The sequence below is a fragment of the Artibeus jamaicensis genome, unplaced genomic scaffold, assembly GCF_021234435.1.
Source record: "Artibeus jamaicensis isolate MK-2021 breed Jamaican fruit bat unplaced genomic scaffold, CSHL_Jam_final scaffold_1964, whole genome shotgun sequence".
Classification (NCBI taxonomy): Eukaryota; Metazoa; Chordata; class Mammalia; order Chiroptera; family Phyllostomidae; genus Artibeus; species Artibeus jamaicensis.
In genome coordinates, this window is record NW_026522030.1 from 19,142,967 (window position 1) to 19,157,034 (window position 14,068).

General features: G+C 52.9%; 1 protein-coding gene across 2 annotated transcripts; it reads right to left on the reverse strand.

The window, feature by feature from the left end:
• Positions 1–3,580: 3,580 nt before the first annotated feature.
• ALDH1B1 (aldehyde dehydrogenase 1 family member B1) lies at positions 3,581–8,788 on the reverse strand. Of its 2 annotated transcripts, none has more exons than XM_037140762.2 (2): positions 8,425–8,788; positions 3,581–6,342 (listed from the first exon to the last, which is right to left on the reverse strand). In XM_037140762.2, the coding sequence occupies exon 2, from the start codon at positions 6,330–6,332 to the stop codon at positions 4,779–4,781; it is 1,554 nt and encodes a 517-aa protein (XP_036996657.2). In that variant the 5' UTR covers positions 6,333–6,342; positions 8,425–8,788; the 3' UTR covers positions 3,581–4,778. The 2 variants fall into 2 exon arrangements, with proteins under 2 accessions (XP_036996657.2, XP_053512279.1); XM_053656304.1 differs by having other exon boundaries at positions 3,581–6,361.
• Between the last annotated feature and the right edge of the window lie 5,280 nt (positions 8,789–14,068).

Genomic DNA, 14,068 nt, shown 5'->3' on the forward strand with positions numbered 1-14,068 from the left:
CTTCATTTGTGAACAGGGCATAGGAACTACTGTGGTTTCAGGAGCTGTAGGGGCACCTGTGTTGGAGGGGGGTTGGCCACGTCCCCGAATGCCACTGGAAGAGTCTGGACTTGATGCCGTAAGCAGTAGGCAGCCTGAATCTCAGTTTTCTGTCGTCAGCTGAGTTATAACTAGACTCGAGAGAGGTCATCCAAAAGCCAGTATCCAAGCCCAAATGGACCCACTTCCCACCTTAACTAAAAATGGCTGATTTTTAGTGGAATTGTATTTTTTTGTCAAGTTTTATGGTGAATTTAATTCTATGTTTCTAAAAAAACATTGCCCTCCTTGTCCCCTCAGGGATGGATGACGCAGGGAAAATTAATAAGAATGAGCAAATCAGTCGACAGTGAACAATCTCCTCTAATGAATTTCCTCCCTCCCTGCCTTCGCCAGGGCCTCTTGAACATTAAATCAGAGAGATGATTATGTGATACTTTAATTAATTAAGGGAAACTAAAGTGACCTGGTGTCTGCGGTTCAATAATGAATTCAGAACGTGGGAACCCCTCACCCGGGGCAGAACTGGACACCAGTACTTGCGTTCCCTCGGCTCCGTGGGGCTGAGTCTCCCTGCAGTGAGAACTCCCCTCGGCCAGGACCGCCTCTGAGGTCGGCCTCCAATGCACCCAGGGTCTGAGGAGTCACCTGCGTCTCTTCTTCCTGCTGCCGAACCTGCCCCCATTCCCACCAAGAAGAGTAAAAATCATGACTGTCAGGCGGTGGGGTGGGAGTTGGGGGAGAGAAGCCTCTCATCTCTGTTTCTGTTTCCACCCACCACACACATCTGCGGAGCACCTACTACGTAGGCACTAGGCTTCACGGGGTGCTGAGGGGTCTGCACTCAATAAAAAAGCGTCGAATAAATGAATAAACTTGCCACCTTGTCCCCAAACCCGCTCCTCCAGCTAGCTGCCCTTTCATGGTGCTGGCACCCACTGGATTACCCCGGCCAGCCTGGTGGGGTCACCTCCTGGCACCCGCGATCTCCCACCCGTCCTCACCCCCGGTTCAGGTTAGCATCACGGGCATGGGCAGCGAGTGGTGTCCTGAGTGGTCTCCAGCTTCAGGGCGCCCCCCGCCCGAGCCTACCCTCCCACTGAAAAGAAGCCAGCTCTATTAGAAACCAAAATATGACCCTTCCGAAACTCTCGGTTTCCCACCCGTGGACAAAGTGTGGACGTCCTGGCAGGGTATACAGCCCTCCCCCCCACACCCGGCCCCTGCCCCCTCCAGCCTTTCCTCCCCGCCCCTCCCTTCCTCCATCATTTCTTCATACCCTGCAAGATTTTTGACAAACTTCATGCCATCCGCTCTCCCAGGAACGCCCTTCCTGCTTCTCTCCGCCTGGCTACCTCCTGCTCACCCAGAAGGGTCCCGTGTCCCTCCCTCCGGGCCCTTTCCCTTGGGCTGAGCTGGGTGTGGCAGACAGACCTGAGTGCGCGCCCTGGCTCCACTTAGGGCCTGGACATCTGTGGGCCGCTGTGATTTTTCATCAAGTGGAGTAATATTAAGAAGCGCCTGGTGAGGATGCGGAGGAGGGAAACCTCGTGCAGTCTCGGTGGGACTGTAAGCCGGGGCAGCCATTAGGGAAAGGAATATGGAAGTTCCTCAAAAGATTAAAAACAGAACCACCGTGTGACCCAGCAATCTCTCCCGTAGGCATTTATCCAAAGAAATCCAAAACACTAATTCAAAAACACCTGTGCACCCCTACGTTCATCACAGCAGTACTTATCACCAAGATGTGGAACAAACTTGAGTGCCCACAGACAGACGAGTGGATGAGGAACATGTGGCACACACACACACACACACACACAAACGATGCGCTATTACCCACAAAAAAGAATGAAGTCTTGCCGCTGGTGACAGCACAGATGGACCCGGAGGGTACGGTGCTAAGTGAAGTAAGTCGGAGGGCGGGGACTGCCTCATTCAATGCTCTGTCCCCGCACCCTGCCTAGAGCCAGACAGAACCTTGAAGTCCCCCTTTTATTTTTAAACCAACGGATGATATGAGGAAATTAATTAACCAGGTGGCCACCAGAGGTCAGCCTCCCACCCAGAACGGAGCCAAACCAAACCGAAGTTCTTAAAGGGACTGGCCTCTGGGAAGCAGTCAAGAGAAGCAGTGTCGCTGGGTCGGCGCAGCAGCCCCAGTGGATGCAGCAAAGCTGGGTCCTTGGGCTCTTCAGGAGTCGAGATTGGGACAGACGTGCTCGCAGTTTGACCCCTGTCTGGCCCACAGTGTACGCACACGGGAAACGGTCCAAATGAACTTCATGCAAAACCTCTCAGCCTCCATTTCTTCATCTAAAACAAAAAGGTCACCCGCTGCCTGTTCTATTGGTTTGTGTGTGGCTTCAGCGGCGTGCGAAGGTGCCTGGCAGACAGCATCTGGCAGAGGAGAGCTTGGAGTGGGTTCGCTGGCGTGCGTGGGTGCCCAGAGGTGCGACATCCGTGTGCAAGTGAAATCCTGCGGGCAGTGTCTGCAGTAGAGGAGGCCCAGGGGGGCTGAGCTGACTGGGAATCTGACCTGTGTGTCCCCTCAGTCACAGAATGTCAGGGATCAAAATAAGAGACCCAGAAGAGTGTCTGTTCCCTGTCCCAACATATACTGGGACACCTTGTAGCAAGTGTCACTTAGTTTAGAAGTATTGAGAAGTTAATGAGCAATGCATTTGTTAAAACACTGGGATGTTAAGACACTTGATGGTCATTAGAGACCCTTTTCGCCCACCTACTCACTCCTGTTTCCCTGTTTCAAGAGAAACTCTCATGACTACACAAAGTGCCAACAGCCTCTGCTCTAAGAGAAGCAGACAAAAGGTGCACTTCAGGGACAGTCAGGGTCCCAGCCTTAGACAAATGGCATAGAAAGGAGGTCTTGGGAAGGAGAGATGAGGGGACCAAACAGACTCATAATCCCCAGAAAGCAGTTTCAGGTCAACTGCAAGGTCAAATACTGAACAAAATCATTTTGAAGCCTAGGGCAGACAGCAGGCTGCCAAAGAGATGCCGGGGGTGTGCACCTACTAGACCGAGTGGCCCTGAAAGCAGGTGATTCGTTATTAACAGGACAGAAAGGTGAAAGACAGGGAGAAAGGGCCTCAGCACCTGTTTAGGTGTCGTGGCCTGCTGGCTTGGAGTTACTCCCACCTATTGGGAAATTGAGACTAACAGTAACTATACTGAACTCTCAGGTTTGAACCCCTGGGAATCCCAGCATGTCAGGAGGGCCCCGATACTGGGTGTGGCTTCTCGGACAGTGTTTTGATAGAGAGGCTAGGGGATAATGCCAGCAGAAGTCTTGGAATGAGATCTGACACAGGAACCAGACTTTTCTCTGTGGGCCCTAAAGTGGCCCCTTGCCACCCAGTCTGCCAAGAGAAAACAAAAACAAAACTAGAAATACTGGGGGGGGGGGGCATATTTTTGCACCTGGCTGGGGGTTGACCAGATGACTACCTGGGTCCCCTCCATCTCCAGGACTCTACAAAACATTCAGCACCAAGAGAATATTGACACAAGTGGATTTGCAAACAGAATGTGTGAGTTTACTTATTTTAATCTTTAATCAAAATCAATTCACATGTTATAAAATTCATCCTGTCCTATTTCATGTACAATGCACAATTTTTCACCTAAACCTTTGGGGGAAAAATAAGGATGTGCATTACACATGGGTAGGATGATTACACACCTTGGGTATAATAATCCCATGTATGATATGCACAGAAATGTGGGTGCTCGTTATACACGGAAAATGCAGTACACAATTCAGCACTTTTTAGTGTGTTTGCAAAGCTGCGCAGCCATCACCACTATCGAAATCCAGAGCATCTTAAAACCTCCCCCGCCAACAATCCCGTACCCATTAGCAGTTACTCCCCATCCCCCCTTCTCCTCTACACCCTGGCAACCACTACACCACTCTCTGTCCCTGTGGGTTTGCCTGTTCTGGTATGTCACATAAATGGAGTCACACAGTATGTGGCCTTGTGCATCTGTCTCCCTTCACTCAGCACAGCATCTTCCAGGACCACCCATGCCGCGGCACATGGTGGCACTTCATCCCCCTTTATGGCTGAAAAGTACATGGAACATTCCAGGGAAACATTTTGCTTATCTACTCGGTAGTTGATGGATATTTCGGTTGAGTGTATTGTAAAGGGTTGGACACGTAAATTCATTCCTGGCCAATTCCTTCCCTCAAATTAAAGTAAATCATTAGCATAATGAAGGGCAAGCAAGCAAAATAGCCAACAACTGGTACTTAGAAAAGGAAAAGCACGCTTGACCTTTAGGTTAAGTCAACGAGAATGGAGACGAGATCTGACGTCCATCAGAACTCCCACCGCCTTCTACACACAGGTCTGAGGTGAGCGCATCTGCTACGCCAGCAGGTGCATCCATCAGAACGCCCTTGGATCAGCACGAAGAACGAGAAGTCCACATCGGTGGTTCTTAATCCGCCATCCAGTGACCCTTAAGGTTTCCTGGAAGTAACTCAGGACCTCCAAGGGCGCTGGGATTGGAGCACAGAGGGACAGGGCTGAGCCCAGCCCTCATCCTGCCTTTAACTAGGGGAACTCTGATTTGGTTTCATTAGCTGAGGTTCTAAGAGTTTGTTTGGAATGAATAAAGGGAGTCCATGGCTAAAAAAAAGTCTGGTGACCACCAGTCAATGGTTGTGGGACCCGTGAACTGACATCAGATCCCCTCAGCGGACGTCCTCACGAGTTCTTCTGCGGGACCTTGATGGTGACCGTCTTCACCTCCGTGTAGGCCTTCAGCCCGTCCTCCCCCAGCTCTCTCCCAACGCCGGACTCCTTGAAGCCTCCAAAGGGCGTGTGACAGGTGACGATGTTGTAGGTGTTCACCCACACTGTCCCGGCCTGCAGTGCCTGCGTGAAGTACAGGGCCCTGTCCAGGTCCCGGGTGAACACGGCGGCGGCCAGGCCGTACCTGGTGCTGTTGGCCCTCTCGATCGCCTCCTCGATGTTCTTAAACTTGAACAGGGGCTGCACAGGGCCGAAGATCTCCTCCTTGGCGATCCTCATGTCATCTTGCACGTCCCCAAAGACCGTGGGCTTGATGAAGAAACCACGCTCCCCAAAACGCTGCCCACCACAGAGAAGTTTGGCCCCCTCCTTCTGGCCAAGCTGGATGTAGCCCAGGATTCGTTCAAACTGCTCCTTGTCCACCTGGGGCCCCTGCTGGGTGTCCAGCTCAAAGGGGTTCCCCACTTTTCGCTGCTTAGCTTTCTCCACTGTCCTCTCGAGAAACTCATTGTAGATAGACTCTTCGACGAAGGTGCGAGACCCAGCACAGCAGCACTGGCCCATGTTGAAGAACAGGGCTTCGTGGCACTGCTCCACGGCATGCTCCATGTCGGCGTCCGCCAGCACGATGCTGGGGCTCTTGCCGCCCAGCTCCAAGGTGACTCTCTTGAGGTTGGAGTCTCCGGCAGCCTTCTGGATCAGGTGGCCTACCTCAGTGGAGCCGGTGAAAGCAACTTTGTCGACATCCATGTGCCGGGCAATGGCCGCTCCGGCCGTGGGACCGTAGCCCGTGATGATGTTCACCACCCCAGGGGGGAAGCCCGCCTCCTTGATGAGGGAGGCCAAGTACAGGGCAGAAAGAGGGGTCTGCTCTGCCACCTTCATGACCACGGTGTTGCCGGTGGCAAGGGCCGGTGCGAGCTTCCAGCCCTGCATGACCAAGGGGAAGTTCCACGGGATAATCTGGCCACAGACACCCACGGGCTCATGGCGGGTGAAGCAGAAATGCTCGCCGTCCATGGGGATGGTCTTGCCGTGCCACTTGTCGGCCCAGCCCGCAAAGTACCGGTACACCTTGATGACCTCATCCAGGTCCATACCATAAGACTCCTGGAAAGGCTTCCCATTATCCAACGTCTCCAGTGAGGCCAAGTAGACGCGATCCCGCTCCACAAGGTCGGCCAGGCGGTTCAACAGGCGGCCCCGCTCGGAGGCGTCCATCCGGCGCCATGGAGACCCCAGGCGGAAGGCCTCGCGGGCTGCTCTCACCGCCCGGTCAACGTCAGCCTGGTCCCCTTCGGCCACATGGCCGATGACCTCTCCCGTGGTGGGGTTGACTGTTGGAAAGGTCTTCTTGCTGACTGCATCTTGCCACTCATTGTTGATGAAGAGCTGGTTGTAGCGGATGTCCGGGTTCTGGATGGGGCTCGGAAGGGCTGCTGCCGAGGAGTACGGGGCGGTCCTACCCCAAAGGCGAAGCAGCCGGGGCACCAGGAAGCGCTGCATGCCGACTGCTCTGGAGAGGGACGGGGGAACTGGGGTGAACAGGTGAGAGGGGCTCAGGCCGGCCCCCAAAGGCCCACCAGCTCAGATGTCCCAAGATCCAAGCCTAACGGGTGACACCTCAAAAAACATGGGTTGTAAGGGGCACGAAGGCCCTGAAGAACCCTCCGGCCTAACTCCATCGCGTCCCATCTACCCTCCAGCTCACGCCCTCACCTCTTCTGGGTCCTTGGCCCAATGCCACCTTCTTGGCAAGGCCTTCCCTGGCCACGCTTGATAAAATTGCAACTTTCTTCACTCATAGCACGCTCCATTCCCTGCACCATGCTATACTTTTCCCCAGCTGACATACCAAACAGCATCCATCTTTACAAGCCTGTATGTTTACCGTTGCCTCTCCCCAGTAAAACATCAGCTCCATGAAGAATGCAATGTTTTCCCCTGCTCTGTTCATCACCATGGCCCTGCTGCCCAGAATCATGCTTGCTACAAAAATATCCACAAAGGCTGTTCGACTGACCTAAGAATGAAGTAGAAACCAAAAAGACTCCCAGACAATTTGTTCTCTTAGAGAGGGGCTTGCTTCTCATCGCCTCTGTGCCTCAGGTGCCTCACAGGCAAAAGGCCTCATGGGGCCATGTGGGATGGGGCTGTGTGTAATACAGCCCTCCGCCCTCCACCCAGGGCATCTGTGCTGGCGGCACCCTCAGAAAACGGCCTAGCCCTGACCCCCCCCCAGCTCCCCTGGGGTGCAGCAAGTCCAGCAGCAGCTGGAAAGAAGGGCCTGTCATTGCTTGCCCACCACTCTGAAAACAATGTAGACCTGATTAAACAGCAGCTGTAAAATTTAAACAGTATATAAAAGGTATTCAGTGAAATGTAAATGGTGTATAAAGTCCCTAGATTCACTGCCGTAGTCAGTGCCCAGCCCAGACAGCAAGCCCTTCACCTTTACTCTCTCACTGGAGTCTTGCCCCACCATATAGCAAAAGGGAACTAAACCTGCTTGGCTCTCCCCCACCCCCCACCTCCCTACCCTCTGCCATTGGGCATGGAGAGGAGCAAAGAACTCATCCAGAAAAACACCCCAACCAGGTCCTCAGCTCTACACAAATCAGTGCTGCCCAGGGAAGCCCTCCCTTGCCGGGAAGTTGAGCCAGCACACCTATCAGGGGTGCACTAGGGTTCCACTCTGCTCAGGGCTCTGCCACATGCCAGGCAGAAGCAGCCTTGGAACCAGCAGACCTGGATCTGAGGAGGGAGGTGGAGTCTGCTGGAATGGGTGTAAGGAGGAGTCACCAGGCCTGGGCAGGGGGTGGGGGTGTGTGGAAAGGCTAAACAGGTGGGAGAAGTGCTCACAGACCACGGCTGGGAAATCTTTCATGCCAAGGCTGTTCCCACGCTAGTGCCCTCTCTGGGGTCTGTCCCGGCACCGCCATGTGCATGGAGGAAGACCACTGCTCACCGGGGCACCAGGCTTTACAGCTTGCAGGCCATTTTCTGGGCAGTTAACTCAGAGAAACTCCTAGCAGCCCTGGGGCGATTGGAGCAGGTGACAAGCCCCCCTCTAGAAGAAGGCTGGGAATCAAATCTGTTCAGGGACTCACCACAGCAAGTCAGAAGAGGACCCTCAGCCCAGGTTCCCACAGTCCTAGCTCTGTATTTCCTCCTGACTATGGGCAATTTATTTGGTTCCCTGTATTAGTGACCCCTGTGCCGAGCCAGACCTTCTGGGCCATCGAGCCAGGACCAGGAGGTGCCCACCCTCACCCTTTCTGGACGGAGGGTTGCACATCCTGGCCTTTCAACCACCAGCTACCGTCACCGGCCCGGCCGCTTACGTGGGCCTGGTGGGCTCCAGCACTGAGGTCCAGCTAATCCGAAAGTTGTGCGGGGGAGGGGAGGACGGCATCCCTAAGGCCCTCAGGTGCCACCTCGGAACTTGGGTGTGGGGAGAGGGGCGAGGTCCTACAGTTTCCGCCAGGCAAAAAGACCCGCCCCCACATGGGTAAGCCGAGGCTCAGAGAGGAAGCCTCCAATGTACGGACGCGAGCTGCGGGCTGCCGCGGCGGTTGGAGAGAAGGGCAGTCATTACCTGCTGCAAGCACAGGCTCACGCTCAGGTGCAGGCTCGGGCTCTCGCTCGGGAACCAGGTACGGGCGCAGTTTCTGGCTCACGCTGGGTTGCAGGTTCAGACTCTGGAGTTAGTCCAGCTTTCCCTCCGGCGTTCGCTGCAGATCCCGCCTCTGCACAATCGAATGGCTCAGCAGCCAATGAGGCTCTGTTTCTACTGTGGGCCCTGCGGAATTTTGGCCTGGAGGTCAAGGCCCCTCCTCCCTTGAGGCGTGGAAATGTCTGGGTTTCCGGTGGGCTGGCTCAGTTCCAACTCATGCCCCCAGGGGAACCGCTCAACGGCGGAGGCGCGCTCTCCTCCGCTAAGCAGCTCAGATCCGATGTCCTAAGGCTCTTGTTTGGATGTGGGAACAAATACCCAGAGAGGACCACGCCTTTTTCAGGGCCTTGTGAGACTGGACCCCAATTACACAATAGTTTGCATTTTCCCCTCTTGCACAACGCCCCTAGTTAGGTAGCCATCCATGAACCTCTCCTTGCACTCTTTTGTCCCCGTCCCCTCCCAGGTGTTTTCTACCTTGGGTCACCAATTTGCTCCACCTTCACTGCTTTTTCCCAGTTCCGTGAAGATTTTATAAGTGCATTTGCAAAATACACATTTTGTCCTCAGGATAAAAAGAATATATGCACCCTGTATAAAGCTTGAAAACCAGAAGAGGATGAAAATAATACCTTCCATCCTTTCATCCAGAAAGTTGCCATTTGTCTTGCTGGTATTTTTTTTCTTCTGCATTTTTCAAAAATTCTTTTAGTTGAAGTAAAATGATATGGTGACTTCTATTTTGCTACCTGCCTTTTGTCTTGTTTTGTTTTGTTTTTCCTTAGGGATTCCTTATGAATTTTTCTCTTTTCGCTGACATTGCATCATTCTCTCCAAGGTGGCGTACAATTCCGTGGTCAGGAGGGCTGGGGAGGGAAGCTTCGGCTTGTCTCCACCTTGTTGTCGTCATGAAGGGTGCCGAGATGGACGTCCTCATGCGCCTCTCACTCGCTCCCTGTCTACAGCACCCTCCTCCCGGGTGGTGAGGGAGAGGCTGGGAAGCTAAGAGCTGAGTTCCCAGGCCTTGTTTGCAGCTAGAGTTCTGGACGTGTTCTCGGCGCTGCCCATCAGCAGTAGCCCTGCCAGATGTGCAAGGTGGAGGGTATAGTCCCGCCCCCTTGGGACGTGACTGGCATGGCGGCAGAAATGTGAGCGTTTTCTGCATTCGCGTTCCTTGTCCTTCGCCCAGCTTCCTGGGTATGGGGTGGCTTCTGTGGCTGCAGCCCGACTCCAGCTACCCACTGTCTGAATTGTGGCTGCAGGGGTATGTCTTGACCTACACAGCTCCAGAGGTGGCCTCAGACAGCAGCGGTGCCAGAGGGCCGAGTCCGCCTTGTTCTGGGTTTAATCCTGAGTGCTCCCCAGGGCCTGCTGTCCCTCTGGCCCACACCCGTTCTGTCGGTCCCTGGTTCTCTGTATTACCCACATTTTCTGTGCGTGAGGCGCACCCACAGTTTTGGCCCAAACTTTCAGGAATAAAAAAATATTTTTGTCTTGATTTTCTTTTAAGTCAATTATTTATTTATATTTAAAAATGAAACCAATGATCATGTTCCAGGGTATTATTTTGCAGACCGATATCATTATTGCTTTCTAGAGCTACACTTTTAATGCATAAGCATAAATAAAAGAATTAAAAACATTTATATAGATCTGGAATTAGTACTTCCCATGTATAACACACATCCTTATTTCTTCCTAAAAAATTTGGGTAAAAAAGTGTGGATTATACACAGCAAAATACAGTAAACCCCTACTTCTCCCCGTACCGTTCACATTCTCTTGCTTGAACCTGACTGCTTCACATAGGTCTCTCCTTAAGCAACATCTCCCTGGGGTCTTTTGTTACCTGTCATCCTTAGCTCGCTCACAGTCCTTGCTGCAAAAAGTCGTCCTTTACTGAAGGCACTACGTCCTGCCTCCTGCCACATCAGTGCTCCTGTTTTCCCAGCAACTGTGTTACCCCTTGCAAAGCCTCTTCTGCGCCCCCCTCAACTCCCACCACGGCACACAGCCAGCCTAGTATTTTTCCTCGGGCACTTGGCAAGGTACCCCATGGTGGATGGACTTAACGATTATTTGCTCAATCATTAACAGTGAGTCGATGACTAAGCAAATCTCAGTCTTCACTTGGCCACACCCAACTGGAAAGCTGTGACAGGTAGGAGAGGTTGCAGGCTGAGTCCGATAAGAAGAAGCTGAAGAATCTGGGGGTGTCTGCTCCCTAGAACTCAAGGTTCAAGGCCACACCCTCCAAATCTCTGAAGGGTGAAAGCAGATGTGGTCTGCAGGATCCTGGAGGATCCCTCGAAAGGCAGTGAGACCCTCATCACTGGGGTAATACCAGGTGATGCAAGCAGCTGGAAAAGGCACAGGTGCAAAACTGCCCCCAGCATTCCAGAAGGGATACGTCTCTGCCAACACCGCAATTTCAGCCCAGTGCGACACCTGCCAGACTTCTGAGCCATTAATTTACAGCCTTACGGGGAATTCACAAGCAGGGCAGGAGCAGGGATCACGAAGGCATGGCTGGCTCTGGAGGAGGCTGGGGTGTGGGCAGGGACCAGACCGTGCCGGGCTTGGAGGCCCAGGTAAGAACCCTGACTCCTGAGCCAGCACACGGGATGCATCTCACACAGCGGTGTTCGACCTTTCTCATCTCACGGCACACACAAACTAATTACTAAAATTCTGACACGCCAAAAAATGGATTTTTCGCCAATCTGACAAAAAATAGGTACAATCTTGATATTTCCCCACCAGATGGCTATTGTTGTGTTGGCAGTTGTCATTTTTATCGTTTGACAATCTAAGGGAAAAGAGGTCAGTGTCCCTGACCAAATGGATAATGAATGTTGGGAAAAATTCTTGGAGCACACCAGTTGAAAACCTCAGACCCAATGCGGTCCCTCCCTGGAGGAGCTCAGAGAAAGCGAGGAGACTGACCCCAACAAAACGAATGCAACAAACCACCACATACCACTAACAGAAACCAGTGCGAGACTCCGCGGAAGCTCAGGAGGGAGCCCTGAGTGCCTCCCACCTGGGACTTTTGGGAGAAGCCCTTTCAGCTGAGCCGTGCATCAGAACGAGTTCAGACTCATGGCCTTACGCAGTGGGTCTCTGCTGTTAGCACTGCCCTGAGAGCTTTCAGAAACACCACTGCCTGCTCCGCTGAGCTCCAGACTAGCTGAATGGGAATGCCCCGGGTTCTGGCTGCTTATCCCGTTTCATCATTGCTTTGTTTTGAAGCCCCTTAATCGGCTCCAAGAGGTAGCCAGGCTTTTGAACTTCTGATGTAAGAGAAAAAACTCCAAATAAAAGTGGCTTCAACAAGAGAGAAGTCTATTTTTTCCCTCACTTAAAAAAGTAGCCCAGAGACCGGTTGTCTGGGGCTGGGTGGGGCCTCTGCTCTGTCTTAACTTCCCACTGCAGAGGCTACTATTAGAGTTTCAGAAAGAATGAGGAGGAGGCAAGGTTGACACGGTCCAGTGTGCAATTTGAAAACCTCTCTCTGGTTGTGGCGTGTGTCCCCTCTGGTTTCCCAGGGGAAAGGCGCTTCTGCTACGGAGAGCAGCAGGTGTGTATAATACTTCAGCTGGCTGCTGCCGGGCACGGGCGACTCATTACATCCTTTCTAGTCTTCCATTACACTTAAGCTTGCTCATAATAAAAAGTTAAAAACCTAAGAAAAGATTACGTTGCCAAATCAAGAGGTTATGTCTTCCTGGTTCAAAGGCTCTGTCACAGGTCTGCCCCTTTGTAACCTTCAGGATTGGGCTCTGTGGCTTTAATCTAAATCCACAGTTAATTACTGGGCAGCAATCACAGCAGCAGGCAGGGATGGTGAGAAGGGCACAGGGCTGGGAGTCAGAGTCTGGGGCCTGGGCCCTGCTCCAGCCTCACGGTGTGTGGCCTTGGGCGACTTCCTCCCTCTGGGCCTTTGTCTTCCCCTCCGTACAAGGAGGGGATAAAGACAGACACAAGGGCCAGCAGAGGATCAGGGCCAGCAAAGGTTGTAGTGAAGCTGTGTAGTAATGTTTGTGAGCAGAGTCCTTGGCCATAAACTTTGGACCCCAAGTGCATCCTCTGTGAGAAACCCAGTTAGCTGCTTTTCCTACACTGCTATCATCTCTGGTTATAGGCTTTGAGGAGGCAAAGGCTGAAGTACAAAGCGTTTGTAGCAGCCAAGTGCATCGTCACACACTTGCGGATTGAGCAAGGCTGAAATGCTGCCCACTGCTAATGACACACCATGCAGAGCTGCCAGGGAACGCCCACGGGCCTCTTGGGTCAGCAGCATCTGACTCCTCAGTGAGCAGAGTAGGGGAACGGGGGCTCAGCATGCCCATGTCTTTCACCTCTGCCTCTAGTCAATTCTTGTTTTGGTTCAAAGACTATTTCCTAGGCACAGCCCTTTGCCAAGGCCCAGCAGTTTCCACATTAGCAAGCATCTGCCGTCCACCATTCCTCCCTCCACTCAGTTCCTGTCACTGATGACCCCTCCACTCAGTTCCTGTCACTGATGACCCTGCACCAGGGGCCTGGCAGTGCGGAGACGAACTGGGCCCCATCCGTGCCCTCGGGCTGCTCACAGACTGGAGAGGCAGAGATGCTTTTCCCATCTGAGGTTATACAGGTCCTAGGAATCAGGACCCGAATGACTTTAGGGACCATTGTTCAGCTCACCACACACAGGAAAGGAGGCGATACCCTCACTCATGCTCCCGTTTATGTTCCAGAGCCATCTGTCATCTGGCTGGAGGCAACTGGGCTAAAAACATGTTGGTTGATGTTAATTCAGTCCAAATGGCAATTTGGTTTTTTAAAAAATGTTCTAACCAGACTCCAAGATGGCCCCCAGCACCCTGACTCCTAGTAGTCACAGCCACTTCTGTGGTCTCATTCCACATTGTACCAGGAGGCTGGTCTGTGTGACTGACGGCAGATGGTAGAAGTGACAGTGGTACGTCACATTGACATTAGTTTATGAAAGACTGAGGCCTGGTCTTGGGCCTTTCTCTCTGGTCTCTTGTTCTGGAAAGGAAGCTGCCAATCGAGCTTTGGCGGGGTCCAGGCGCTAGGAATCAAGGCATTTCTCCAAGCTGCTGACACGCCCATGAGCAGTGCACTTGGAATTGGATTCCCCCAGCCCCAGGCAAGCCTTCAGGGGGCTGCAGCTTGATGACCCCACGAGAGACTCTGAGCCAGAACCAGCCAGCTAAACCCTTCACAGAGTTCCCACCCTTGGAAACTTGTTTGAAAGTGCTAAATTTCGGGGCAGTCTGTTATGCAGCAATAGGTAATGCAGACAATGGATATGGTCCGTCTCTGTTTTCTCTAGAATAGCGGTTGCCTCGGTGCCCATGGGGGATTGGTTCCAGGACCCTGAGGACGCTCCAAAGACGCTCACGTCTGTCATGTACGACGGCGCAGTACTTGGGTGTAGGACACAGCAGAGCCTGCGCACACATCACCTCGATCACGCGGAGTCTTTGTCATGCTCAGCACGTGGCAAATTCGAGTTGTGCTTTTTGGAACTTTCTGGGATTTTTTCCTGAATATT